At 43.0% G+C, this 26,807-nt stretch overlaps 2 protein-coding genes across 3 annotated transcripts in view; one reads left to right on the forward strand and one right to left on the reverse strand.

Annotated features, from left to right (window-relative positions):
* The window catches only part of sulf1 (sulfatase 1), a 33,897-nt gene extending 18,522 nt beyond the window's left edge, over window positions 1-15,375 (forward strand). Inside the window, exons 6-19 of one of the 2 annotated variants that reach the window (XM_085287253.1) lie at window positions 1,260-1,410; window positions 1,500-1,675; window positions 1,829-1,957; window positions 2,501-2,557; window positions 4,389-4,515; window positions 6,987-7,200; window positions 7,732-7,978; window positions 8,066-8,162; window positions 8,258-8,352; window positions 8,548-8,619; window positions 9,341-9,513; window positions 9,702-9,844; window positions 10,078-10,201; window positions 13,340-15,375. In XM_085287253.1, the coding sequence (XP_085143379.1) occupies window positions 1,260-1,410; window positions 1,500-1,675; window positions 1,829-1,957; window positions 2,501-2,557; window positions 4,389-4,515; window positions 6,987-7,200; window positions 7,732-7,978; window positions 8,066-8,162; window positions 8,258-8,352; window positions 8,548-8,619; window positions 9,341-9,513; window positions 9,702-9,844; window positions 10,078-10,201; window positions 13,340-14,289 (2,755 nt within the window). In that variant the 3' untranslated portion in view covers window positions 14,290-15,375. The remainder of the gene's footprint in view (window positions 1-1,259; window positions 1,411-1,499; window positions 1,676-1,828; window positions 1,958-2,500; window positions 2,558-4,388; window positions 4,516-6,986; window positions 7,201-7,731; window positions 7,979-8,065; window positions 8,163-8,257; window positions 8,353-8,547; window positions 8,620-9,340; window positions 9,514-9,701; window positions 9,845-10,077; window positions 10,202-13,339) is intronic. The other variant, XM_085287254.1, reaches the window with a different exon arrangement.
* slco5a1 (solute carrier organic anion transporter family member 5A1) overlaps window positions 15,364-26,807 on the reverse strand; it is a 36,465-nt gene continuing 25,021 nt past the window's right edge. Inside the window, exons 6-10 of the mRNA XM_085287255.1 lie at window positions 24,577-24,775; window positions 20,165-20,324; window positions 19,509-19,750; window positions 19,344-19,408; window positions 15,364-18,496 (exon numbers count right to left, since the gene is read on the reverse strand). Of these exons, the coding sequence (XP_085143381.1) occupies window positions 18,039-18,496; window positions 19,344-19,408; window positions 19,509-19,750; window positions 20,165-20,324; window positions 24,577-24,775 (1,124 nt within the window). The 3' untranslated portion in view covers window positions 15,364-18,038. The remainder of the gene's footprint in view (window positions 18,497-19,343; window positions 19,409-19,508; window positions 19,751-20,164; window positions 20,325-24,576; window positions 24,776-26,807) is intronic.

The raw sequence follows: 26,807 nt of genomic DNA on the forward strand, positions 1-26,807 counted from the left end.
TGCGGTTTGTCAATGGCATGTCTTTCCCTGCAGGGAGTGATAGATGCTATTCTGGCCATAGATTAAAAACTTGCTTTATGGAAACTCTCTCATCTTCAAGCGTGCCTCCTAACGTTTTAAGGTTAGGAGGCATTTTAGGGTGCATGGAGTGCTCCTGTAAGCCAAGGATAATGTAGACAATAAGGTAGACCTGCACTATATGCAACAGTATGCAGGTGTGACCTCTGCTACGGACTGGCGTCTTTCCACTGACATCTACATTCCTGGTTCCCTGGTGCTCAGCGCCCCCATACCTTGGTGGCCCATTGCCCAGAAACGGGTCCCTTTGTGGGTCTTATTAGACCGCCTGCTAAGTGGGTGAAGAGTTCACCCTTCTCACAAAGCAGTCCTGAGGAGACGAGGACAGAAGGCAGCTCAGTCACTGAGGACAAAGTAGCTCCCAAAGCAAGTCTTCATTAAGTACGCAGATTTTGAGGCTTGGGCTGTTTATTCAGGGGTAGAAGCTGCTCATTTATAAAGTGGATTACTTAAAGCTGAAGGGACACAACTTCACTGCTACTGAGATTCTGTGGGTTTCTACGTACATTATATATACTTAGTGTATATAATTTGTGTGCTATTTTGCTTTCAACTGCAGAAGATTTGCACAACATCAGATGTTCCGCTTCCCTTTACTGCAAGCAGGGGAACACTTTCCTTCAGCTGAACACAAACTTGACAAACGCAAGCACTTTTCTCTCTGTCTTGCCTTTGTCCAGTCTTGTAATTCCCCAATTTCAAATGAGCATGACTTCTTTGCTTTTTTAGACCAGAAGTTGTTGCAAACCCGACTTTTGGACCTATTATTTTCTTAAGCATGTGCCAACCCTCAAATGACTCGTCTTTGCCAGGAGTGTAGTGAAGCGAGGAGACTTGTGTCTGTGTGAGGAGGAGAGATCTGGTCTGAGAGAGGTGTGGAAAAACAGTCAAGGTGCTGGGTGCAAAGTATTAAGACATTTTCCCCCAGCAAACTGAGCGGCTATTGATGCTTGTCAAGCACAGTGGACAACTGTGACACCTGCTGCTGAGCAGAGGTTTGTGAAAAGTAGCAGACAGGTGTTTTTGGCATCTTAAATGTTTGGCTGTTAGGCGCTCTGATGTGGACACGTCCAAAATGTTTTTCGGACTTCTACGCGAGTTAAACGGCAACACAATGAAACCCAAATAATGCATTTTTTTAACATACCCGTCTCCTTTCTCCTTTCCTTTTGCCCTTTCAGCACCCCGAGCTACAACTATGCCCCCAATATGGACAAACATTGGATCATGCAGTACACGGGCCCCATGAAACCGATCCACATGGAGTTCACCAACTTCCTGCATCGGAAAAGGCTACAGACGCTTATGTCTGTGGATGATTCAGTGCAGAAGGTATGAGTAATTATTAATGGATATGTAGTTACTGTAAATAATTGAGTAATCTACCATGGATCATTTTACTGATGCTTTTTTTCACACAGATTTATGACATGTTGGAGGAAACAGGCGAACTGGACAACACTTACATCATTTATACAGCAGACCATGGATACCACATTGGTCAGTTCGGGTTGGTCAAGGGCAAGTCAATGCCTTATGATTTTGATATCCGTGTACCGTTTTTCATGAGAGGACCGAATGTGGAGCCTGGGGCAGTGTAAGTAACTACGCACATTTTTTCTGTTACTATAAAAACATTCAGTAAGTCTTTGCTGCACTCTTGTTGTCTTCTTTGAGTAAACTTCTGATATTTCAATCCATCAGTTTTATCACTTGAAACTTAATGTCTTTCACGCTTGTAATGTTCCAGAAACCCTCATCTGGTGCTAAACATTGACCTGGCTCCCACATTTCTCCACATTGCTGGACTGGAGATCCCTCCAGACATGGATGGAAAGCCCATCCTTAAATTGCTGGAACAGGAACGGACTGGCAACAGGTTTGTGTGGATCCATTATGCCATGCTGTAATGGATACTATGTACATGTAATTCCACAGCGTGCATATGTGCAACAACTCTTTCTATTGACTTCTATTGAGCAAATGCAAATTTCCATAGCCAAAATGATGGCTTTTGCTCCAGCTGGGCAGAGTGGGTTTGGGGCAATTTGGCAGATTTTCCTTGGCTGTGGGACTTTGGCTGGGAAACACTGAGTTTCTTCTTTATGAGGTTTCCTGTAGAATTTGTTTGCAAACTGAATCATTTTTTGTCTCCAGCAAACCCACTGTACTAACCGTGTATAAAAGGAATGCAAGATTATTGTGCCTTGCACTATTTATAATAAATCTGCACGAAAATGTTTTTACAGAAAAACTTAGCACAATCCCTTTAATACTAAAAGAGCATTACGCCCGCAAGGTCCTGTTCTTGCTGTGATCAACTTCCATAATTCTGACTAGCTTTGTTCCCACCGTGCTGTAGCTGATAGTGAGTGCATAGGCCATATGAAGCTTATAAACTTTGTATGTTTTGTTTTCCCAGATTCAAACCAAACCGGAAACCCAAAGTCTGGAGGGACACATTCCTTGTGGAGCGAGGGTAAACCGGCTTTCTTTATTCCCTTTCCACACCACAAACACATCCGTGTCACTGTGTGTCACATAAACCTGATGAAAACATTTAAATGAACCCGAAATGTGCAGGGCTCGGTGCGTGTTCCCTTTTCGAGCAACGCATCTGCTTTTCCCGGTTATTTGTTATCTGACAGACATTTCCTGACCACATTCAGCTTGGACGGCAGTGTGTAACCAATTGAAAGTGTTGTAAGTTGTTTGGCGAAGCTAAAATTCCTGGAAAATTATGACAGTTCACGCAAGGGGCGCTGACACATGTAACCAGGTCATTTAGGGGGGAAAAAAAGAAAAGAAAAGCTATCGAGTCTTTGTCTCCTCGGAGGGGAGGGGGGCTTGCATATATTAAGTACACAATCCTAGATCATAGTCCTAAACTTGACTTAGCTTGCATCGATGGAGACAGGAGGAAGATACATTTCAGTAACATGGGAGGACTAGACATACGCAAAATAAACAAAGGCTAGCCAAGCTCAGGATGATGTTACCTGAGGAATAGCTGGAAGCCTCACACTCAATCCACTCACAGGACATGTCACCAGCTTTCCCAGTGTGGAATGCAGGAGCCACACTGCAGAAAACACTTGACTATTTCCCCAAGGCTGTTTTCTGATTCCATCCAGTGTGTGTCCTTTCACAAACCCTGTCAGTTCTTTATTTAACCTCCTCTGCCACAAGATATATGTCGCAGAAAATGATACCTCCAAGCTGTCAGTCCACTTTTGTTCAATGAACATGCTTCGCTGTGCTAACGCCAGAGGTACACTGACAGAAACATGACAACCGAGGAGAGAAATAATCCCGTCAAGCTCGACTTTATGATATACAGTTGCCCGAGGGTTAAAAAAAAAACATAGGTTGAAGAAACAAGAAAAGAAAGCCATGAGGGCACTCGTATGAAAACGACAGGCAAGAGAACAATCACTGGCTGAAGGCAGATTGTGCTGGCAGCACAGTCTAACTGTGTAAAAGGAGAAAAATTAAAATGAAAAATATTGTATATTACATTGTCACATTCTTCTTTACAGCTGCTGTTACTGCTACATCACCGCTATCATTTCTCACACGTTATCAAGAGAATAAAAGAAGCTTTTGTTAGCTTTACTGCTGCTCATGTCGGCCAGCAGCCTGCTGACTTTTAAATCTGTTTCTCAGTTAAACTCTAAACTTTTTTTAAATGACGTCCACAGGTCCACTTTTCTTTAAGTGATAAGATTAGCCTCCATTAACTTGACTCTATTGACACAAATACAGTAGTCGAAGTTTTATCTGCAGTTCCTGCACCAGTCATGTGATATGTTGTCTGATTTAATAACCTCACATGACCTTACAGTACTACATCTGAGCCTGTGAAATGCTGAATGACAGCTGGGACTGACTGTGTTGTTTAAAACTCCATCTACGTAATGCAGCAATCAGGGAGGGTCTTTAACAACTGTTTGCTCTTTAATCACTCTTGGCTGAAGGCAAGATACGTCAGCCAAGCTAGCGTGTGAACATTGGCTGGTTCCAGCCAAAGAAGACGGCAACAAAAAATTAAACACTGCAGTGGCCCTCCTGTGTAAGGGGACAGGCTGTTCTGTGCCTCACTGGCATCTTCATTCTGTCTGTGACTGCTGTGGCTAGTCGAGGTATAATGGAAGAGGAAGGACAGTGGTGTTGGCATGGCCGTAGCAGAGACTTAGCCAGTGTTTGTGGTGGTGGTTGTAAAGGAAAAGGGGACAGGGCAGTTGAATTTGACGCCATTTGACGTCACTCACCATTTGATATGGTTTTGCTTTCCTTGTTTTGTCGTGTAGGAAGATCCTGAGAAAAAAGGACGACTCAGCGAGTACTCAACACAGCAACAGTCTCCCCAAGTACAAGAAGGTCAGAGAGACTTGCCAGCAGGCTGAATTCCAGACACCGTGTGAACAGCCCGGACAGGTAAAGGAGAAACACCCATTTGCACACAAGCGCATTTCTTTTTTCTGCAACCTTTTGACCACATGAGTGCCCTGATATATCCACTAAAGAAAGCCGATGCAATTATTTTGAAGTGACCTCTTAGCTGCCTTTTGAACTGTTCTACAAAGCCACAACTGGTTTATAATTGGACCGCTTTACACCGTTTTGTGGTGCGCTAATTGGTACATCCCTTTGATCTATGCCCATGAATTTTCTGGCAGAGCAACAGCCAAATAGTAGAGGTTGTGGCCCCGGAACAGACAGGCCAGAATAAGACAAATTATTACAAATGTCCTGTAGTATTCAATCACAGAGATTTATAAGGGTTTGGCTAATGCAGTCCAGATCCATCATAACGAACACCTCACAGTGTGTATAACAATGAGTTATTAACAGGAGCAATAGGCATCAGAGGTGTATACTGCATCATATAATGCAAGTGAAAGCTCATCATATGTGCTCATAAGTACATCTAGTGTGTTGAAGTGATTGCAAGCAGAGATGGGCAGTAATACGTTACAAGTAACGTATTTTATCTTTTAACGAGTAAAGTAAGGGATTACTATTGCAAAAAAGGTAATTAGATTACTGTTACTTTCCCGTAAGCACGCTGCGTTACTGCGTTACTAAAACCGTGATTTTTTTTTTTTGAGAGTGTCGTGACGTTCGTGGCAACAGCTGTGTGCAGATCAACAACGGATAATATATCGAGTGCAGGAGAGAGTGTGAGCGTGCAGCGTTTAAAGCGTGGAAGTACTGACCTTACTTTAAGTTTGATTCCGTAAAAAGTGACAAAAACATTAGCGTCCGCTGTTCACTGCGTGGGAAGAAAACTTTTTTTACAGTGAAAAAACCCCTAAACTTCCGTGCAAGCACCCAGTGCGCTACCAGGGAAATTCACAGACAAACTCGCGGATTCTTCCACTGACCGCTGCGGCACACCTGCACCAGGGAAAACATCCGCCTACTATACAGGTGAAAATAGAGCAACAGGACCGCTGAGTCTTTGATTTTATTTATTTTCTGCTGTGTTTCACTTGCACTTATTTGAAAGACTGAGTGTAAACACAAAAAAATATTTTATTTTATGTGCTGGAATGTGCAGAAAATAGGTTTAAATGTTAAACAAATTTCTTCCAGTCAGAGAATGATGCATATAATTTAATGTTTGCTTGATGCATAAAGTTAAAAGATTAAAACAAGTTTTAAAAAGAGACTTTTCCATTTGATTACATTTTCTATGATGGATTACGCAGAAAAAGTAGAATTGGGCTGAAAGATCTATCGCTTTATCACCTATTCAGGTAGTAAATCATGTTTTTAAAAGGTAACTAAGTAACTAAGTAATTAATTACTTTTGAAAATAAGTAATCAGTAAAATAAAGGATTACTTTTGGGGGGAAGTAATTAGTTACTGATTACTTTTTTCAAGTAACTTGACCAACACTGATTGCAAGTAGCTTCTTATTAATGGTTTAACTATACCTTCATATAAGCAACCTGGAGGCCAGTAAAGTGTTTCTTGCTCAAAGCAAACAAATGCTTTTTCTCTCCTTTTCATCCATGCTAACAAATTTGATTACAGTTATCTTATTTTGTTAATATGCACAGTGGAAAATCTCAACATGGATCGGTCTCAGGATGAAATCCTGAAATTCTATATTATATTATTCTGCTTTTCTGCTGCTGCAGTGATACTCTTATACCTTTAAAGCACTCGCAGTAGGGCGAGGGAGAAGGAGAAAGAAATATGGAGATTGTTCTCGTCCTCTAGTGACAATACATCTCTCTCTCTCGCTCTCACGTCTTGTCTGATGCTGATATAACAGCCCTGTTTGGTCTGTAAGCTCTTCCAAAAGGAACCCGATCTGACTTATAGCCCTTTGTTTGGACCCTCGTTCCCACACTCAGCCCTCATCATCTATACCAAACTTTACTGATGTGTCTCTTTCGTTTACTCGAGACCCAACAAGCGGCACTACTCACAGCAATTAGCTTCAAAACTTTCTTTTCCCAGCGTGAATTCATGTTGGGAAATGGCGCGGGGGATGTCTGCGATTGTATGGACATGTATTTACACAATTACCCTAGTGACGCACATAGTATGGACATACCCAATGTGAAAACGATATGGCTCTCCGCTTTGTTTTCCAGAAACCAGACAGACCCAATTCGCCTCATGTTTTAGTTTTGGTTGATCTTTCTCGCTGCTTTTGGATGCCGTTCTTTCCCACAGGCTCTGATATGTCTGTTAGAAGCATGTGCTCATTTTCTTAAAGGTTTAGTTGTGAAATCTCAAATTGTGCTGTCATATCATTAACATCTAAGGCACTAATTAGCCATACCCAAAAAGAAATAAAATAAGATGTGTTCATTGCTGTTGCAAGGAAACTTTGGTTTATTTTTTTTTTGCAAGCCTATTGTGCTACCAAAAGTAATTCTTTCTGCAGAAATGGCACTGCGTTGAGGAGATCACAGGGAAGTGGAGGATACAGAAGTGTAAAGGTGGTTCCAAAGAAGGCTCCAGGAAGAGAGCGCGCAGCCTAAAGCCCCGTGACAGTTACGACAAAAGGGAGAGGGCCTGCGACTGTGGAGACGCACAGTATAAACGATCCAAGACCGAACGCCGCTCCCACCGACAGTTTCCTTCCTCAACAAGCCGCCGTGAGTATACCCAAACCTGCTCTTTCTTCTTGTAATATAGAGGGACAGTGATTTAATTGAAACCATGGCAAAATGCATATACATGTGTGTCAGATTATTTCACTTCAAAAACAAGAGCTTTTGTTTTCTTAAAAAGTCCCATTAATGTCTGTCTCTCAGTACTAGAAAGAGAAATCTTTAAAGCCTCAAGTTTTTATTCCCGGCAATGGATTTTTTATGCTCTAGCGAGACCCATGCATGGAAAAAGCAAACATTGTTCAACAGGTCCTGGAATGTATGCTCTGGACGTGCCTTTGTGCATGCGTGGGCTGTTGGGGCTTTGTTATCAAATGGTCTGATGCCCTCTGATGTGTCTTGGAAATAGTACAACAATGGTATGAACATGTAATAAGCCTTAAAGATCCAGATAGGATATCCTACCAAAAATCAGTTGGTGTATTAGGATGCTGGCTTTTACTTCATTGCGATGTTGAAATGAGGTGGAAATGAGAGTAAAAAGAAATACATAGCATCCTTTTTTCTTTATAATAGGTTATCGCCCACGCTTCGTCCACACTCGACCTGCCAGGTCTCTGTCTGTGGAGTTTGAAGGTCAAATATATGATATTGACCTTCAGGCAGATGATCAGTCAGCTGTCCGTCCTCGTGTCATCTCCAAGCGTCACTACAACCCAGAGGAACCAGAATATGAGTTGGGGTCTGACGACGGTTCAGAGGAAATGCTGGCAGATGATACAAATGCAGTCGGATACCTGAACTCTGTGAAAGTTACCCACAAGTAAGCAATCAAATTTCCCCTCTCACTTACATTTCTCTGCGTCAATAAAGTAGAATACAGCAGGGGGTGTTTTTGCATCTTTTTTAGGTGTTACATCCTCGTGAACGACAGCGTCCACTGCGAGAGAGAAATCTACCAGTCCCCCAGAGCGTGGAAGGATCATAAGAGCTATGTGGACCAGGAGGTGAGTGTATGAGGTTCAATATGAGGCTCTTGGACAGTTTTCTGGATATTTGTTTTTATCAAAGGTCATTGCTTGTATTGCTTATGTATTTCTAGATTGAAGCACTTCAAGAAAAAATGAAAAAACTGCGAGAAGTAAGAGGTCATCTGAAGAGGACACGGCCAGATGATTGTGACTGTGGAAAGAAGAGGTCAGTCACTTATAATTTCACTTTAAAAAATGCATTTATATCTCCAGTATTGTTGGAAAAGTTGATTTTAAAGCTTGTTTTAGGCCTTATTCCAAACCCTGCTGGATTACATGGATTAAAAAATAAACAACAACAAAAAACAAAACAAAAAAACAACTTTTCTTCCACGGTCCCTTTTCTGTTCATAAAAAACAGCTATTATAGCAAAGGACACAGAAACAAGGCAGAGAGATTGAAGAGCAGGAATGATCAACTCCATCCGTTTAAGTGAGTTTCTCTTCCCCTTTTAATTCTGAGTTTGCCCTGTTTAGTTTCAGCATTTTATCTTTCAGTTAACACTGACCATGAAATCTGCAACTGATTGAAAATGTGCAAATGGTGTGTGCTGTAATGCTCTTTAACCGTACATCTGCATGGTGGTCCCTGCACGAATCCATCACTAAAGCTCATCTTCATTTTCGGTTGCTTTGTAGATCACAGTTGAAACACTCCATCATATACGTTTACTTTGGTGTGTTAATGATGTATGCGATCCTAAAATACACACAGGTTTCTAAAGAAGGCATGCCATCTATAAATGGTCCCTCAATAGACTGGAAGTGATTGAGTTGCATGGAAAGACAGAATGATCCAGCAGAGAGGGAAATCAGTTAGTCCCTCAAACACAGTGATCGGCTTGCACCAGGAAACACTGGGAACCGATTATGCTTATGTAAAGCAGCTGTTTCTCGCAGTGCCTGCCGTGTGTTCGGGCTGGAGGAAGAGGGGACAGTGGCTAGAATGTCATTCCAGAGAAAATTGGAAATACTGTAGTAAGGCCTCAAACATGAAAGTAAACAGGCTGTCATAGCCTGGCATCAGTGAGGCCTTCTGGAAGTCCCCTTTGTATCCCCCCAATTACTGCGGTTACTTGCACCAGGGAGGGTAGGGGCTGATGTCATGTTTGCGTCACGCCTTTGTAATCCTCTCTCACGTTTCTGTCTGACAGAGAGGCTGCGCGGGACATAGACGGGAAGGCCCAGTTGTACAACGAGATCCGCAGGAGAAAGAAGGAAAGGAAGGAGAAGAAGCGCCAGAGGAATGGCGACGACTGCAGCCTTCCAGGCCTCACTTGCTTCACGCATAACAATGACCACTGGCAGACGGCTCCCTTCTGGACACGTGCGTTTATTAGCTTCAGTCTCCAAACATCAGCGAGATAATGATTGTTTGATCAGCGTTTAACATGATGTAGATCTGGTTGTCAAACATTCGTAAAATTTCCATTCATTTAATGAGTTTCACGTTTTCGCCTGAAATAATGGTCAGGATTAGGACTGACGGCAGCAGCTGTGTCATTTATTTCGTAGTGGGGGCATTCTGTGCGTGCACCAGCTCCAACAACAACACGTACTGGTGCCTGCGAACAATCAACGAGACCCACAACACGCTCTTCTGCGAATTCTCCACCGGCTTCCTGGAGTACTTTGACCTCAACAGTGACCCCTACCAGGTGGGTGAACATCTGTCTACAATCAGTCAGCTGTGCTCTCTCTCACTGCGTTTGTCTGCTTTGTCACTCTTAAACAATTTTCATTGGCTCCTGCGTTATAAAACTCATCTATTAAAGAACAGGTGCTGTTAGTAATTTTGCAGGTATTTACATGGGAATATAACAAGAAGATATAACATCATGACAATAAAACAAGTGTCTGTGTGTGTGTGTGTGTGTGTGTGTGTTGGCAGCTTACCAACGCAGTATATGCAGTGGATCGAGAGGTGCTGAACACACTCCATGCCCAGCTCATGGAGATGAGGAGTTGTCAAGGATACAAGCAGTGTAACCCTCGCCCTAAAGGCTTGGATACAGGTAAAAAAAAAAAAAAAAGAGTAATTAAAATAAAAGAATCTCCTTTCAGTCTGTTTGTTCCCCGTTTGAGTGAAGAACTGGGTTTAGTGGTGGTTGTGATGCCAATAAAGACAGAAACAGATTCTACACACAGAAGAAACAGACTGACTGAAGCGTGTAACAAGTGGTATCGTTAATATAACTCACAATCCGAGGGACGATGTGATAATATTTGTGTTCCAGTCTTCTGTGGTTTGAATCTGTCTCAGTCTCGGTCTTGTGTGTGTTTGTACATATCTGCATGGTGCATGTGTTTGGGGACGATCCACTCAGTTTGCTCAAATTTCAGGTGGAGGTCAAGTAATCATCACTGAGATATGCATTCCCTTTGTTTCCTGTGTTTTCTTCTCACATACCCACACACCTACACGTGCACTGTGACTTGTCTTTCAGCTCAGGATCTCCCACTCTACTGGAATATATTCTGAATTTATCAAAAAAAAAAAAGAAAAATACAGGGCCAGGTTACAGTTGTGCATCGTGGCCAATCTTCCCCTTTGTGAGTCACCGAGTGTTAGGGATATTATTTGGAGGACTCTGTCGTCACAGCAATTGAGGCTGTCGTTTTATTCGAGCCTGTCACGCATCGGTGCTATAGGCAGCCACAGTATATTTATTTATTTATTTTTATCACCGCCAATTGGTCCAAGGATCATTAAAAGAAGACATCCCAGTGATGGAGGCGGTTAATAAGTAATGTCAGTATGACCTAAGCCTGTAAAGTCTGAGCTATACAGCGTTTGTGTGTGGCATGAACTGGCTGCGTTGTTTATGTCCCGAGGATAAAACTTTCATGTCTGTAATTACCAGCTGGAGAGTGGAGCACTGGAGCGGCCAAAGCTGCTCTGAGAAACCTGATTGTGTTTCAGCGCTGGCATGCTGGTCTTGTCAAATCCGTGCCAGCACATGTCACAAAACAACCGAAAATCTCTTACTTGCACTGGCTGCCCTTTCTCAGTTATGGTGCCAGCTCTGTGAACCAATGAAATTACTGTTGTGGTTCAATCAAGTGATGTTTTAGTTGGAAAATTAGATTATTAAAATTTTAACTGTGGGGTGAAATGGGTCCAGCAGAATCTATTTGTGATGTGTGACTTAACCCTCAGCAATCACCTGACTGGATAACCTCGTATCCTTTTTGCTTTTGAAGGGGATAACCTGTAAAGTGAGCGCCTGATCAGACCACTTAACTCTGAATCTCCTCATCTCTAAACCCAGCCCAGTCATAAGACCTTTCAGACTTTTTCCTCCATTGTCTCCTCATTCCTCCTCCTCCTCCTAATCATCCAATGATTGCGTTTCTCCATAGCATATAGGAGCGGTGCATGAAGACGTCTTCAGTGTGAATGATCTGTTTGTTTCCCTCCCACACCTCCTTGAATCAAAACATTAACAATCGACTGCTTTTATTTTTATCAGGAGGTAAAGATGGAGGAAGCTTTGAGCCACACAGGTATTCTCCAAGTTTTTGTTTCTCTTCAGTGGCTTTTTTTTTTTTCTCCTCCCTTTAACACCTGCATGGGCCCAACTGCCTCATTCCCATTAATCCGTCATACACGGAGTGCTGACGCTTCATCTGTGGCTGCATGCTGGGAATGCGCTAACAAAGCATAACAGATATTTTGTTTGTTTGTTTCATCCTGCGCACACAGTCTGTCTTTATATTTGCTCGCTGTGGATTGTCGATTTGCAGCAGCTAAGATGCTCTCTGCCACATGTTTTCACAGCAATGCTCAAGATGAAACATTTCTATCAGTTTCTTATGTTAAAATATTGATCATTTTAGTATCTTTTTATAGGATAGCATGGCTGTTTAAATAGAATAATCCCAAGTCTTAATAATGGATATTTCTTTACTTGAGGCCAAGCATCAAGTGCATGTAAATGACAATGCATGATACCGCATCATCCCCATAATGCATCACTACCTGACATTAAAGGAATAGTTTGACATTTTTGGGAGATAAGCTTATATACAGCCCTGAATGGTGTGTACCTGCCAGGCATGAAGAATAGAAAGAGACTTCCAGGAATCTCCTCTCATCAACTCAATATATGTCTCGTTTGTTTGATCCTCACAAAAGCAAAGGGTAAAAACAGACAGAGGAGTATCCATCTCCTCATCTTACTTAGGCAAAAAATAAAGTTGCCCAAAACTTGAAACTATTCCTTTAACACTCGACATTTCATGCCATGCCAGCCACAGTCATTCCATTTTGTCCCGGTGTAACGCGACATTCAGGATAGCTCTTCATATCTACTCATGGCCATTAGCTAGCAGTAGAATGGACACTTGAGTTGCCGTGACCTCTCTGTCCAGGCACTGACCTCTGCACTTTTGACCTCTGTTTCTGGCACCTGCTTACCAGGCGGCAGCAGCATCGAAAATGGTCAAAGAGGAGAACAAGCCTCTCCTTCCTGTGAGTCCCTAAAAACCCGATGTCAGACAATCTCCATTTTCCTAGCTGCAAATAGTCCTGAAGAGAGCCGATTCCACGAGGACGGTCAACCAAAAGCGGCTCTGACGCTTCTTTTCTTGCACTTATCAAACTGAGACAAACTCTTGATTTTGGCTTTTGCTGCTACTTTTGTTTCTTCGTAGCATTTTGAATTCCTTTCTCATTTTTCCTGGGAATTACCGAGCACTTTCTCTTACTTTGCTTCATGAGTTTCATCTTTTGTTTGTTGACCATCTTTTTGTTTCCTCTGCCATTACATTCTTTTATTCCAGGTTGCCTGACTTTGCATTTCAGTTGAGCCCAGGCCCTTCATTAACTATATCATTACATATTACTTGTTAGTATATTATAATGGATCATTGAATATTTTTGTTTTTCCTCAGACTTTTTTTTATTTATTCTGAATTAGCAAAAAGCCAGCATGTGTTTGCACTACTCATGGCTTGAGCTCAGGGTGAATACTGTGTTTTTCTAATGCTACTTCTGAAGCGTGTGTGTGTTGCTTGAGGCCTCAGACTCCTATACGTTGGCTGCTTTGGTGAGAGTTGGGAGCTGAGCGTGACTGCATGCCGACTGAGTGAACCTGAAAAGAGCTCCCCGTATTTTTCTGCTCCTCACAGTCTCTCTCTTTCTTTGACAGCACACAGCCAATATGGGAAGGACAACAAGGTTAAGCTACCCAACTTGACAGATGAGGAGGTGAACTGGCAGGGACTGGAGGATTTGTATAGCATAAACGAAAGCCTGTATGAATGTAGGCCTGACTACAGCCCCAGCCCAGAGAATTGGGACAACTTCCAGAAGGATGTAGATAAAATGTTTGCACTGCGACACGTTTTTAACAACCAAACCCATAAGCTTGACGACTCCACCCTGCCAGAGCTGGGCTCCGGGGCCGGGGGTGGAGGGCTTGAAGTGGGCAGTGGAGAAGAGCTGGCTTCTGCCAGTGACGTCTGGCCGGGCTTAGTCACAGAGACTCGCCTCACCACCCCCATCCCCAGCAAAATACCATCGGCACGACCCACACCCAGGCCCACATTGGAACAGAAACTGGAGCCTGCTGTCAACGACCTTCCCGAGAGGCTTGTAAGCGGACCTGAGACGTCCGTTATGTCAAAATCAGCAGTGATATCATCACCAGGTCTGAGTAGAGGCAGGGATGTCCTCCACAGCGATACGTGGGCGCAGCTGCTTGAGGAGATTGAAGGCGAAACGTTTAGCGGGAATGGGCTGACAGAACTCGAAACGCGACACGATGATCTCTTGCGTACTCACAACAGCCTGCGAGCCCAGCTAGAACTCGGCCCCGGTCACCGAAAGACCATCAGCCCGCAGGGTCTTAGTCATAACCTGGACCCTGAAGAGGAGGATGATATTTTCCACGCCCAAGGCTTTCTCCCTTTTGTCTCGCAGACTCTGAGGCCTAAGGTCCAAGCTGGCACCACAGGGAGCCCTCCCACCACCACCATCCCCACCACACAGACTAGCACACAGAGTGTCAGGGTGGTGCTGCCTCAGTCAGCTCTGCCCATCACCTTGGACTACGAGGCCAGCGGCTCTCTGCCTCAACCCTCCAGTCAGACCCTCTGAGGCAGACTCACGCTCTGGCCAGCCAGCCAATAAACTTCCGGTCACCATAAAGACACGGTGACTAAGGAGTGCTAGCCAAGAGCGAAGCAAAAAGAATAATGCCACCTCAGTCAGTCAGAGTTGTATAATGAGTATTAAAGTTATTGTTTATTTTTTTACTGTTGCCTACAATTATTAGTAAACAGTGTTATGTTTCTTTTTCCTCAAAAAAAAAAAAAAAATATATATATATATATATTTTTTTTTTTTAGAAAAAAAGCCTTAATGCAGCTAAACTTAAGTGTTGGAATTAAAAATGCTGAATTCCACATGGATAACAACACCATTGATGTTTTTAATATGTTTTTATGAAAAACGGTGTGAGTGGTTAAACCATCTCTAAATGGGTGATTAGCATCGAGTTAGTTACGCTCCATTCATCAGTTTATCCTAGTCCTGCCCAGTCGCAACAAACTCTCATCACAATCCACAAGCACTTTTAAACAGCCCTCCCCACCCCAAAAAATAACGACCCTGGTCCTCCACTGCCTGTCTGCTGTGAACTCAGATTTTATGAAATAATTTAAAAAAGGTTACAGAATCAACATAACTTTGTTTTGCTTTCAGACAATCACGGCACAGTTTAACAGTCAGCTACGAGGCGCGTGAAACACGACACCTGCTCACGTTTGTTTTGGGGTTTGTTTGTTTTTTTAAATAAAGATTTTCTTCACTGATCACAAGAAAAGCGCTCGCGTGGTAGAACGTCTTCCTCGTGTGGTTCTGTAACTTTGTAAAGAAACGTCACCGTACGACAGAGAATGGTGCTGCACATGGCCAGTTCATTTCAAGGTGGTTACATTATGACACGCTGTTACAGGTTTGTCCATGTCAGTAAAAGCCTAAAAGGTTCTCCAAGGGCAACGTTTCACATCTATCTTGGAAACTGGTTTCACGAAGCTCCTTTTTCTTTGCAGCATTAGCTGTGTGTGTAGAAATTATGGAACAACTCTGGTTTCGGGAAAGCCACGACGCTGTTAAGAAATAAAACCTTTCACCCTCAAGTCTCCGTGTGTAATGATTCAAGCAAGTTCATTTTCTTTATTTATTGATTTTTTTTATTTTATTTGAATGACAAATATCAAGTATTCAAGGCATTTGTAAATCAAGTGTTCACAAACAGTAATTAGACTTTTGCTCCTGAGGAACACAAAGCAATAAAAGCTCAACTTGGAGAGTACAGGAAACTCACTTTCAGTGTAAATACTGAAGAAAAGAAAAAAGAAAGCAAATCTTGCAGTCAACACAAAGTCATCTGTGCCAGTAGCAATCCAGACATTTGAACAGCAGGACACTGAAATCCAAGTGTGTGTACAGTACAGCAAAGTCAGAAATCGCCGCCTTGGTGCGGCATTGCCAGATGATTCTCTAGCCTTCCCTGCAAGGAGAGCAGTTTGCTTCACCTCAAAGAGATGTTTTCATGCTTTAATAAAAATAAAAATCGAATTTTAAGAACACAGAAGGCCTTGGGCTAAGTAATATTTTGGAAATGTTACTGTTCTGCCTTGCAGTGAACATATTCCTAAGGTATTTTTGCACAGGTTTTAAGGATCAGAACAGAGTTTCATGAGCAGCAATCACAGTAAGTGAGCAGATGATTCGTAATCCTACGTTGCTAGTCCTCTTTAGAGTGCGTGATGAATACGACCCAGGGGAGGAAGAGCAGAGAATCATAATATAGGAGGACATTCTGGGAAGCATAGTTTCAACATTTTAATGTATTATGTTCAGTTGATGGATAACAGTTCAATAATCCCAACCTTTCCCCTTTGTGATGTAAAATGAACCTTCCCGTGTGAATAATACTGTTCAACCACTTTTTTTTTCATTTTTCTAGCTTTAAGAATTTTTTTTTTTTACCTTTTTAACTACAACATCATGGATTAGTTTATAAATATGCTTCTAACTACACGTGAGCTCTATAATATGATTCATTTGCTTTAATATTTACACAATGATGACTTATGAATATTTCATTTGAAGTCACGGTAACACTAAAAATTCATCTTTGATCTACCTATGATAATCTTTAAGTGGCAGGGCTGTTAACTCATACCAATCAGAATATAAAATACTGTTACTTTTATTAGACTTATGTATCCCCTTGCACGTGGAGAAAAAAATACTTCTAAAAATGTGGTTTAAAAAAAAAAAAAGTCTCACATTTGAGTTTTTCAATGCACTTTTATATATTTCTAACATCAGAACACAACAAGGCTTCAATGCTCCTGATTAGAGGAAGTTAAGTTATAATTTACTTAAACAACACAAGCCCAGTGTTACGGGAAACTCAGCAGACTTTGCCAGAAAAAATTTAAACATCTGACTTAAATAAATATCCAAGACAGCAGGTCATCTGTTCTCTCGATTATAACCTTTGGGGGTCTGAAGCAATTAATCCAGAGCAGTGATTAACTTAGAAACCCATAATTTCATAGTACAGTAGGTCTGACAAACAGCAACATTCACTGGCCTTCACGCGCCATCATTCTGTGTCCACTAGATGGCCCCAAACGCCCAATAAGTGACATAAGGGGTCAAGCTTGCTGCACTGCTACTTTTATATTCTAAAATACTACTATGTACATCTGATGATCAGTAGTATGGAGACGCCTTTACAATACAAAGCCAAAATTACACGTGTTCATCTGCAGGTTCATTCCATACAAATCATTTTACTCTGAAGACGACGCTTTTAAAAAGGGGTTAAAGTAAACGGGGGTTTTGCCACTTTAAAAATAAATCCTACTGTCACATCTTTGGGACATTCAGTAACTTCAGCACATGGTAAGAGATAATGTACCGTTCTTATTTCCTTTCTTCTTTTTGCCGCCTGACAAATAACATTTTAATAACACCACTTGCTATGAAATATCGTTTTCTTGCCTATAGTCATTCTACACTGTACCAACTGGTCTTTGCCTGCTTTGAGCTACATGGTTAACTTGCAGACGATCATCTGTGACGACCAATAAGTGCTGTCGCCCAGCTGAAGAAGAAATGACTGGCTTTTTAGTAGCTAGCGTTTACCCTGGTAGCTAGCCTTTTATACTGGACTGGCCGAGGCAGCCTGAGAGGCACTGTTAAGAAAAAAAAATGAAGGAGGTGAAAGGATTAGAAAGCAGTCCCACTGAAGATGTGGACAACACCAGACGAGAGAACAGGTGCAAAAGGTTCAAATGCACAAGAGTATGCTTAACCTGCAAGTGAAAATGGGATTATCAAAGAATGGACAACAGTGTGGTGGTATGGGTGGAGCAGAGGAGGTACAGATGTGGAATACAGAGGGAGCTGTACAGTACTGAGAAGGGAGGAGCTGTACACAGGAGCTTGCATAGTACAGGTTGTGCTTTAGACGCTGTGTTGATGATGATTCATCTGACTGTACATAATGATAATGCCCTGCCCTTTAACAGTAGCACCATGAGATGTCTTTATAGCGTCCAAACCTGGAGGTCTGACCTTCTGTGTGGATGCCGTGTGGCTGCAGCTGATGATATGCTCTTGAGTGAAAGAACATCTTTCGCTCTCCTGTCATCGTAAAGGACGAGCAGCCCTTTAGGTGTGGTGGGCGCACTTGTGTCTCTGCCTGTCTGTCCTACAGCAGCGGCGGACCCCCCGCTTGGCGTCTGACTGGTGTGGTGAGCAGACGCCGTGTCGTGCAAATGCACAGACAGGAAGGCACGTGTCACTATGAAACCGGCGTACTCTCAGACATGGGCAGAGCCTCGGTGGTGATGTGGCAGCAAGATGGGGGGAGTTATTGCTTTGAGGGCGTTGCCTGGGCAGCTGAGGCTGCTGTGGCCGCGGTTAAGCAGGAGGGCGGCTGGCGGCTCGGGTCGAGGCGGGATGAACACGGGGCAGGAACGGGTGCGCGCGTGGCTCTTCTGGCCTCCGGCGTGGCATATGAGCTCGCTGACGGTACCCAGTGGAGGCAGGTGCTGACGCCAGCGCTCAGCTCGCGCCTCCTTGTGCTTGATTGAGTACCAGGTGAGGAAGATGAAGACGAAGCCGACGAATTTCAGGCTGGCAGCCAGGCCAAAGTAGACAAAGCGGAACGAGGTCACATCGTACTCCCAGCAGGAGCCGTGCACGCCGCAGTCCTGCTGCCATAGCATGCAGGTGGTGTCGATCACAGCACCGAAGTAAATGGGCGTCGGTATGTAGGCTGGAGGGAGAGAGAAGCTGTAGTTAATTACTTTAATTTCAGCCAACTGAATATAAACTATACAGTGGGTTGAGGCTGACATAACAATATTTAATTGAACTGAATTAATTGAACTCAAATTAAACTTTCTTGCTAATAAACTTAATTTCACAGAATTCAAATACATCCTAATACATACAGCACAGTAGTAACAGTAACTGCACTGCAGTACCATTTCTCTACCACTTGGTGGCAATGTTTGTCTTTATGCCGATCAGAAGCGCCGCTAACTTCAGTAACATTGTATAGGTGTATATAATGAAACTCATTATTAGATTGTGTTAACTCTATAATCATACACACACAGGGCTCCGCTGTGCATCCTTGCACACATTTTGCAACTTTGTGACAACTTTATGTTCACACAGCAAGGCCAGGCTGATTGGATTCCACGCAAGGGTAGTGTTTACTCAGCCCGAGCACTTTTCTACACCTGTCTGCTCAAAAGTTCACAGAGGTGTGTTACAAGTTGGCATATCCCTGCGCTCTGTGGCGTTAGTGAGGACGAACAAGACAATAAAAGCTGGAGAAAAGTGGACTATGGAGAAGCTGTGAAAACATCAGATGACAGATTTGCTTGGCTACATGCTTGACGACACATCTTCAGCTGCTCAGAAAGCTGTTTGCTGTCTTAGTGAACAAAATAATAACAAATACTCACTTTTCACTAAATTAAAGCGTTTGCACTTCCTGTATGGGCAAAGTAGATTCAATGGGCAGCAATGATAAGAAATTCATCCAAACTAACAAGTTGGTAAAGCATACCGAGGACAGTTTTTCTATGTGGTGTAAATAATGAGAAACATACCAAGAGTTCGGAGTAAGACAAACTGCATCCCAAGAGCAAAAGGCCTCTCTTGTTCATCGACGGACCTGGGTAAAGGGAAACCACATTAGAATGAAAAACTGAGAACCCTTCAACAAAGGTTGTTAGATGTTCTCTGGCAAAACCTGGCAGGACAGCCTCCCTTACCTGAGTGTGACGATGATAGCGGAGGGCTGGGCACAGGCAGTGATGAGGGTGACAATGAAGAGGAAGATCAGGAAAGGGATGAGTGTGTTGCAGGTGCGATCACACTTCCCTGACATTGCGTAGCCGTTCTCGTTCAAGTACGTTTTAACAATGACGAGCTGGAGCTGGTTGACCTGGCTGCCGGAGGACGGGGTGATGACCTGCCTGCTCTGCACGCAGCCACAGTCGGTGTAGTTCCTGATCTGTGGGAGAAAACAACAATGAGAAATTGCAATTAAACTGAGTTAAATCAGAACAAAGCTCCTTAAAACAGACGTTTAGATTCACATACAGACTGGATGGCACCACCAGCACGGTGCAATCAGTGATCTAGGCAAAGAATCCAAACATTTTCTTTCCTTGTGTTGTTATAACTTCCTCTGGGACATTGTTGTTCGCTAATTTCCTCTATTTGCAGGGCTACAAGAAGAGAATGCACAGAAAACAGGTCTTTGTGTATCCATTATGATTTGTGTATCCTCTGGCAAACTCCTCGGATTTCTTTTTCCACTCATAATTCTCCGATTTATTTGACGCTTGTGCAATTATGTGACACAAAATCAAAAGCAACTATGAGTGCAGCAAGTACGCAATCGCCCCCTCTATTGTGCACTCACCCCAGTGCTGTCGTTGCCGACGGTGCTGCATCCAGCCAGACAGGGGTTGAAGTAGGTTATGCCGTCAGAGCCGCAGACTGGAGCGTACTCGTGGATCCTGCAGCCGCAGTTCACGTTGCAGCTGCCCGTCAGGTTCCTGTGGGTCATCGTCAGAGTCGGGCTGCAGAGGAAAAGCGCAGACGCTAAGAACAAAAACACTGTCGCCTCACAGCAAGAAAGTCCCTGGTTTGAACCTCCTCATCGTCAGTGTGGAGTTTGCATTTCCTCCACGCTGTCCAAAGAGATGGATGTTAGACTAACTTTAGTTTTAAACTGGTTGTAGGTGTGAATGTGAGAGAATGCGTGTCAACCGATTGCGGCAGATGGCTGCCCCTCCAGAGGTTTTTTCCCTTGCCACTGTCACCAAATGCTTGCACGTTGGGGTTTTATGGGGCCAATCACAGCTTTGGCTGGTTCCATCCCAATAAGAGACCTCAGGTTAGATATATGTTTATAAAATAAAAATCAGTGGGTGGAAGATGCACCAATAGCAGAGCACGGTATTTTAAAAAGTGAATTTTTAATCATCATAAAGCCATTTTTTTTCCATTTAATTCAGTAATGTTATTTGTTTATTTTGCCCTCTGGCCTGACTCGGCGCTTATTTCTACCTCATATTTTCCAGCCGATTCAATTTTTCCAACTATATCAGTTAATGCTAAAATGCACCAAAGTCTTTTTTTTTTTATATACCCCACCCCTCATTTTTAATTTAGCAATGCACACGAGCGCTGTGTTAGCAAGAGCTGGAGGCAAGGGGAATTGGCCATTCAATTTGCAGGAGAATTTAATAATTTCTTAAGCATTAATTTGTCCAGGTTAGCGTGAGTGCAATCTCTTTTTGCAAGCGTGAGCCCGCGGGAGGATCAGCACGTCACTTAGCTCCGGGAAAATTGAAAACAAATTAATGGCCCTATATGCAGCATTTTAAACCACATTCCCTGCTGCAAAGACAATTAAACTTGTCCCACTCTCCCTCTCAGCATGCCATAAAGTTTTGTTTCAAGGGTGGAGAAAAAAGGGGGGAAAAAGCATCAAAAAGCAATTAAAAAACTGAAATAGTTTCTGTGTGGAGCTGTATATTCAACAAAGAAAAAGTATTATTGAGGAGGCTGCTGATCTTCCTGACAATCTTTACAGTTGTCTCTATATATAATCCGCCTTCTGATTAACTTTGATCTAGCCGTGTGGAATGTGTGATGATAGAATGACAGAAACGAGGGGGGATGAGGAAGTGACACCTCCACTGGCTCTTTAGGCAGTGTGGGAACAGTCGCTCTAAGCCAGACAGGACTTTGGCTTCATCTAAGCCGGGAGCAGTGAAGCGAGCCCTGGGTTTTCTCTGGGAAGCTTCACTCTGAGCCCTGCGGAACAGATGGGGACAGGCCCTAACAACACAGCGGTCAGGAGTGACGCTCGCAAGCACACACAGCCAACACTGGTGGGGCCTCTCTCTCTGATTATTTTTGACATGCCGTGTAATGGTAGGTTACTCTCGTTGCCAGTAATTTTTTTCATTACGTAAAATCTGCCAAACAGGGGAAAAAAATAAAAAACTCTTAAATCACTGGACCATCATTTTTCACAGGACCGGAAAGTCCAGGCTCATCTTTATTAGCTGTCACTGGAACGACACATTTGGGCTCGCCCTGACATAACAGTGTCACATTCCAGACTCTGTGTGTGTGCATACATTTTTTTTTTTTAAGAAAAGGCATTTAAGGCTCATGGAGTTGCAGTCTTGCAGCACTGATTGCACATGTCCCTTTCTAGACCAAACCCCGGCCTTTAATGAACCCTGCAAATTTTGCATCACTGTGCCCAGGCAACGCTGCATGAAAAACCCAAGCACAGAGCGACGAGAGTGAGTGGTTTAATCGGCTTTGACGCTGGCAGACAATGACCAGGAAAAAAAAAAAAAAAAAAGGACAACAACCAAGCCTGTGATGTCGGGAGGTTTATCAGGAACAAAGGTCTTGTGGGAAGATGCTGTAGCTTTCAATTAAGAAAACCAGCCCAACACATTATCACATTACACTTTAGCAGACATTTAAGAACATTACATAACTCGACATGCCTCCTGGCTTTGTCCTTTTTTTGTCAGATAGTCCTCAGTCTGTCAGCAGGGGGAGAGCCGCGTCTAGACTAGCATAAGAGTACAGACACAAAGGGCAGCTTGGGTTAAATATTTCCCGTGTGGGTGTTACCTGTGACTAGAGACCACCGCTGCTTGTAATGAGGAGGCCCGCTGGCTCACACAGTCTTGTTGACCCCTCTACAAACATGGGCTCAGACAAAAACTACAGTTACAATGAGTCAGCTCCAGGACTTTAAAGCACAGGGGCTTACTGGCAGTGTAGTAAATAGTCCCCTTAATTAACTTAGTTATGCGAAAAGCACATTTCACATAGGTTAAGCACTGTTAAGTGTATTTAGTGGGATACACATGGATACAAACTAGAGGTGGAAATCACCAGATATTATACGATACGATATTATCACAATAACTTACTTAAGGTACAATATTATGCTAAATATTGCGATATTACTTTTTTATTTTAAACTGAAAGTGATGTCTTCGAAGTTAACCTAACCCTAACCCTGTCATAAATGTTGCCATAAGACAGCGTCAATCTGATATCAGTCTGTAATTGAATGGGGTCAAGTTGGCAATTACATACAATCTGTTCTTAGTAAACTTGTGTGACAGAGCCATTAGCTTGCTGTGAATTATGAGGTCAACTCAAGTGCGTCCACTCTTGGATGGTTTTTCGGTTGAGCCTAATTAATGTAAGTTTTCTTGGCTAATAAAATGTTTGGTGTATTCACAACACTTCAGTTGTTCCATTAATTTTTCTTACAGAGCTCCTGTGTTGTTCTGTGGTGAGAGGGGAACCTTCTGGAACAGGGATGGGAAACTACAGGCCTCAAGGGCCAGTGTCCTGCAGGTTTTCAATATTATCCTGGGTCAACAGGGTGGAAAACCTACTCTGGGTTTTGCAAAAGGCACCTGAAGGATTCTCAGACCACGAGAAACTAAATCCTCTGGTCTAGTGAAACAAAGATTGAACCTTTTGGCCTGAATGCCGATTGTTGCTACTGGAGGAAACCAGGTTCTGTTCATCACCTTATTATTAACCTCTTAATTTCTCTTTGCTATTTGGGCTGATTGGGACCAGATGAGTGTAAAAACAAAGAATTACCTGATTTTTTATTTTTACCTGATTTTTGTTTCTGAGAAAAATGAGATCCACATATGAGGACATTCATTTTGAATTTCGACAGAACAATGGCAGTACAATGTCCTCGTAAGTGGATATCAGGCCCTTGTAGAGCAAAAGTTTGTATTTTGGTCTAAATAACCCAAAATGTGATGTTCACATATGTGGACGCCAGGTCCTAGGAGGTTAAATGATATCACCCAATACCATCCTTACAGTGAAGCACGGTGGTGGCAGCATCATGCTGCTTTGTCAGCAGCAGGAACTGGGAGGCTAGTCAGGGTTTAGGGAAAGATGAATACAAATGTAGAGAGACATCATTCAGTGTGCTTCAGGCTTTGGGACCACTCTGAAAATGTCCTTGAGTGTTCCAGCCAGAGCCCAAACTTGAACCTAATACATTTTGGAATAAAGCTGTAAATCTAACAAAATGTGCAATAAGTGAAGTGCTGTGAATACTTGTCATGTTCACTGCATTTGTATTATTTATCCCTGTATGCTTGCACACGTAACATCTGAGAATGCTAGCAGCAAACAGTAGGAGGAGAGGAGGAAATTATTACAGTAGATTTGCAATGTTTGTAATCAGTTTGCAGGGTCTTTTGCATCATCCAGGGTCGCCGTGTGGATGGTACCGCCCGTCTGTGCGAGCGGGCTCATAGCTGAGTGTGCCAGCAGACCACTCCATATTTCTGCCCCCGGGGCTGACACGTCACATGACTGTTTGTTAACTCAGCAGCAGGCTGCTGATGTGCTGTCGAGCCGCAGCAGCTTCAGAAATAGAGGTGGCAAAGCGAGTCACTTCAGCAGATGCCAGTGTTGCTAATTAATCATTCACACTCCCAACACCACAACACATGAGGAAGATGGGAGCGCTGACAGCCCACACCCTTTCTCAGATACATCTTATACACAGTCTAGTCTGAGCATTCTGGCTTTGCAATGGCTCATTTTAAATGATTAATTTTGTTTTTAGAGTCACGCTTGCAAAGCAAAAAATCAAGACTTCGATCAGACTGGGAAAAAAACTGTCTAGTGTGTCTATTTTACAACTAATGAAACCTCTTAAATGATGTTTAGATATTATTTTGAATGAAAAGCAATGTTAGGTTTACAATTCCTTTCCAATAACTTCTGTTTATCTGTCCTTACCCAGTGGTGTAGGGTATGTTGATGCCTCCTAGATTAATGCTCTCGCAGCCCACTATGAAGAGAGTGGAAAAGCACAGAAGAGACACCCCACTGCAGATCATGGCCAGCTTGGCCGACTCTCTTGCGCCGAGCTTCAACTTCTTGATGATGTAGCCCCCCAGCACGATGCCCACCCCGGCACTGGGTACGATGATCACACCTGAGAAAGTAATCGGTGAGATGGAGAGGTGTTGCAAGCAGATAAAACGTGCCATGGAAAAATGATAACACTGGATGAATTGGTGTACACATCTGAGGCACAGCTTTCTAATCAGGCACACCGACACGAATGCCAAGCGAGCTCGTTATGCGTTTATATGACAGAGTTTGTGAGTTTTGTCAGAAATTGTTGCTCAAGGTCACCCCGCCCGTTTAATCAAGAATAAATTACTTTATCGAAAGCAAGAGACCAGACTAGGTTTGCTCCATCAATGTGACAAGGCCACGCTGTGGGTTAGCTGTGAGTCATTTCAGGCTGCAGCACGTGCTCTCAGTCCACCACAGCCAGTCAGACTGACAGCGAGAAGAGAGGCAACCCTGGCCTCTAGCAAAACAGGCCGAGTGGCAAGTGTCCTCATGCTGGGGTCGAGGATCAGGGTGGGTGCACATGGCAGCCCACGAGCCCGGCCGCACATGCTCACAGCCGGGTAATGAGCAAGACCGGGTCAGTCAGCGGAGGCGGAGGGCCGTCAAAGACAGAGGATTAGCAGAGAAATGATAAGAGTACACATAAATGTCATGTGGCTTCTCACCGTATCCATGGTATTTGTGTGTGTGTGTGTGTGTGTGTTAAAAGCAGAGCTCAAGAGGAAAAAACAGAAGAGAGGACAAAAGACAAAGTATCCTTGAGCATGCTCAGGGAGAACTAGGCAGAATACAGGTGTTTAAAATTATCCTATAAGTGCATGTTTCTATGCTTAAACCATGCACTTTGTGAGACATTAAACATGTACACATGGGGGGGGAAAGGCTCTTTACACATATTCTTTCCGCATTAACAGTTATTAACATGAGAGGTTACGTGTGTGTCACTATATGCAAGAGGTGCTTTAAGAACCTAAGAAGAACTATAAGGAACACAAAGGGAAACTAAAGTGACAAATAGTCAAAAAACAGAAAGCAAAGCAGCAGAAGAGGGGGAGGCTACAGCTGAGAGGGGCGTGTGTGATGTTACAGCTCTATCTCTGCAGCAACATCTAATGAACATGTAGCTGTGGCAGCTCTGTAACCAGGCATGATGCTGATCCAACAAGGTGGTAATTAATGTGATTTCAAGTTATTTCTATTTGATGTCTGTGAGACTATATTGCTATTCATTAAATGCAGTGCTAGCTCACTTTAGTTACACTAAGCCGAGTCATGTTTATTTATATACAGTACTGTGCAAAAGTCTTGAGTCACCCCTCATTTCTTTCTTGCTTCCCAGCAGCCAGACTTTCTTGGATTTTTTTTTTTAAAAAGTGATCTTTTTGATTTTTTCTTCTTTTTTAAACATCAGCCTTGCAGCGTGCACATTTTACAAGTGCTCTTCAAAAAAGCACAACTCCATTACTGTTTGTGTTAGAGAAAAACCATTCAAAGGTTCCTGAAAGATGAGATTATTTTGTATTTTACAGCCACAATAGTTCTCCAGGCTATCTGGAGGTCTTTCAAAGTTTTGTGTTTGTTAACCCACTTAACACTGACCTATGAATCACTGAAGCAAACTTAACAAAAAAACAATTTTAAATTGTACCTTTAGGCAGTTTGTTAGTAGCAGCCTGTTATAGAGACATATAATTTGCTTCCATTTCTTTCCTCGAATCTATGAAAAATGCCAAAGATATTGCAGCTTAAGAGACATAAAGGAGTATTTTTGCACAAACAATGTGATTCCAGAAGAACTATTAGCAAAGAGATTTGGATATCTGGCATATAAATACCAAACCTACACCTACTAAGTTATAACCAACACTTCCTTTGCATCATATCTGAAATGTATTCGGTCAGTCCAGCTGACTATTTGAGGAAGCACTATGCTCCCATCAACGGGAGGCACCTCTCCTCCTCGCCTCTAACCATCATCACATCCTGGCAGCTTGGCATCATTTGAGTAGTCATGGCAACTGCACCACCCGTTTGCCCTTACCCCTTGTATCCTGGCAACAGGCAGACGAGAAGAGGCGACGGTATTGTGTGTATATGTGAGAGTC

The sequence above is a fragment of the Mchenga conophoros genome, linkage group LG9, assembly GCF_057382185.1.
Source record: "Mchenga conophoros isolate Kocher_MC1m ecotype Shallow Benthic linkage group LG9, M_conophoros_male_GT1.1, whole genome shotgun sequence".
In the NCBI taxonomy this organism is placed as follows: Eukaryota; Metazoa; Chordata; class Actinopteri; order Cichliformes; family Cichlidae; genus Mchenga; species Mchenga conophoros.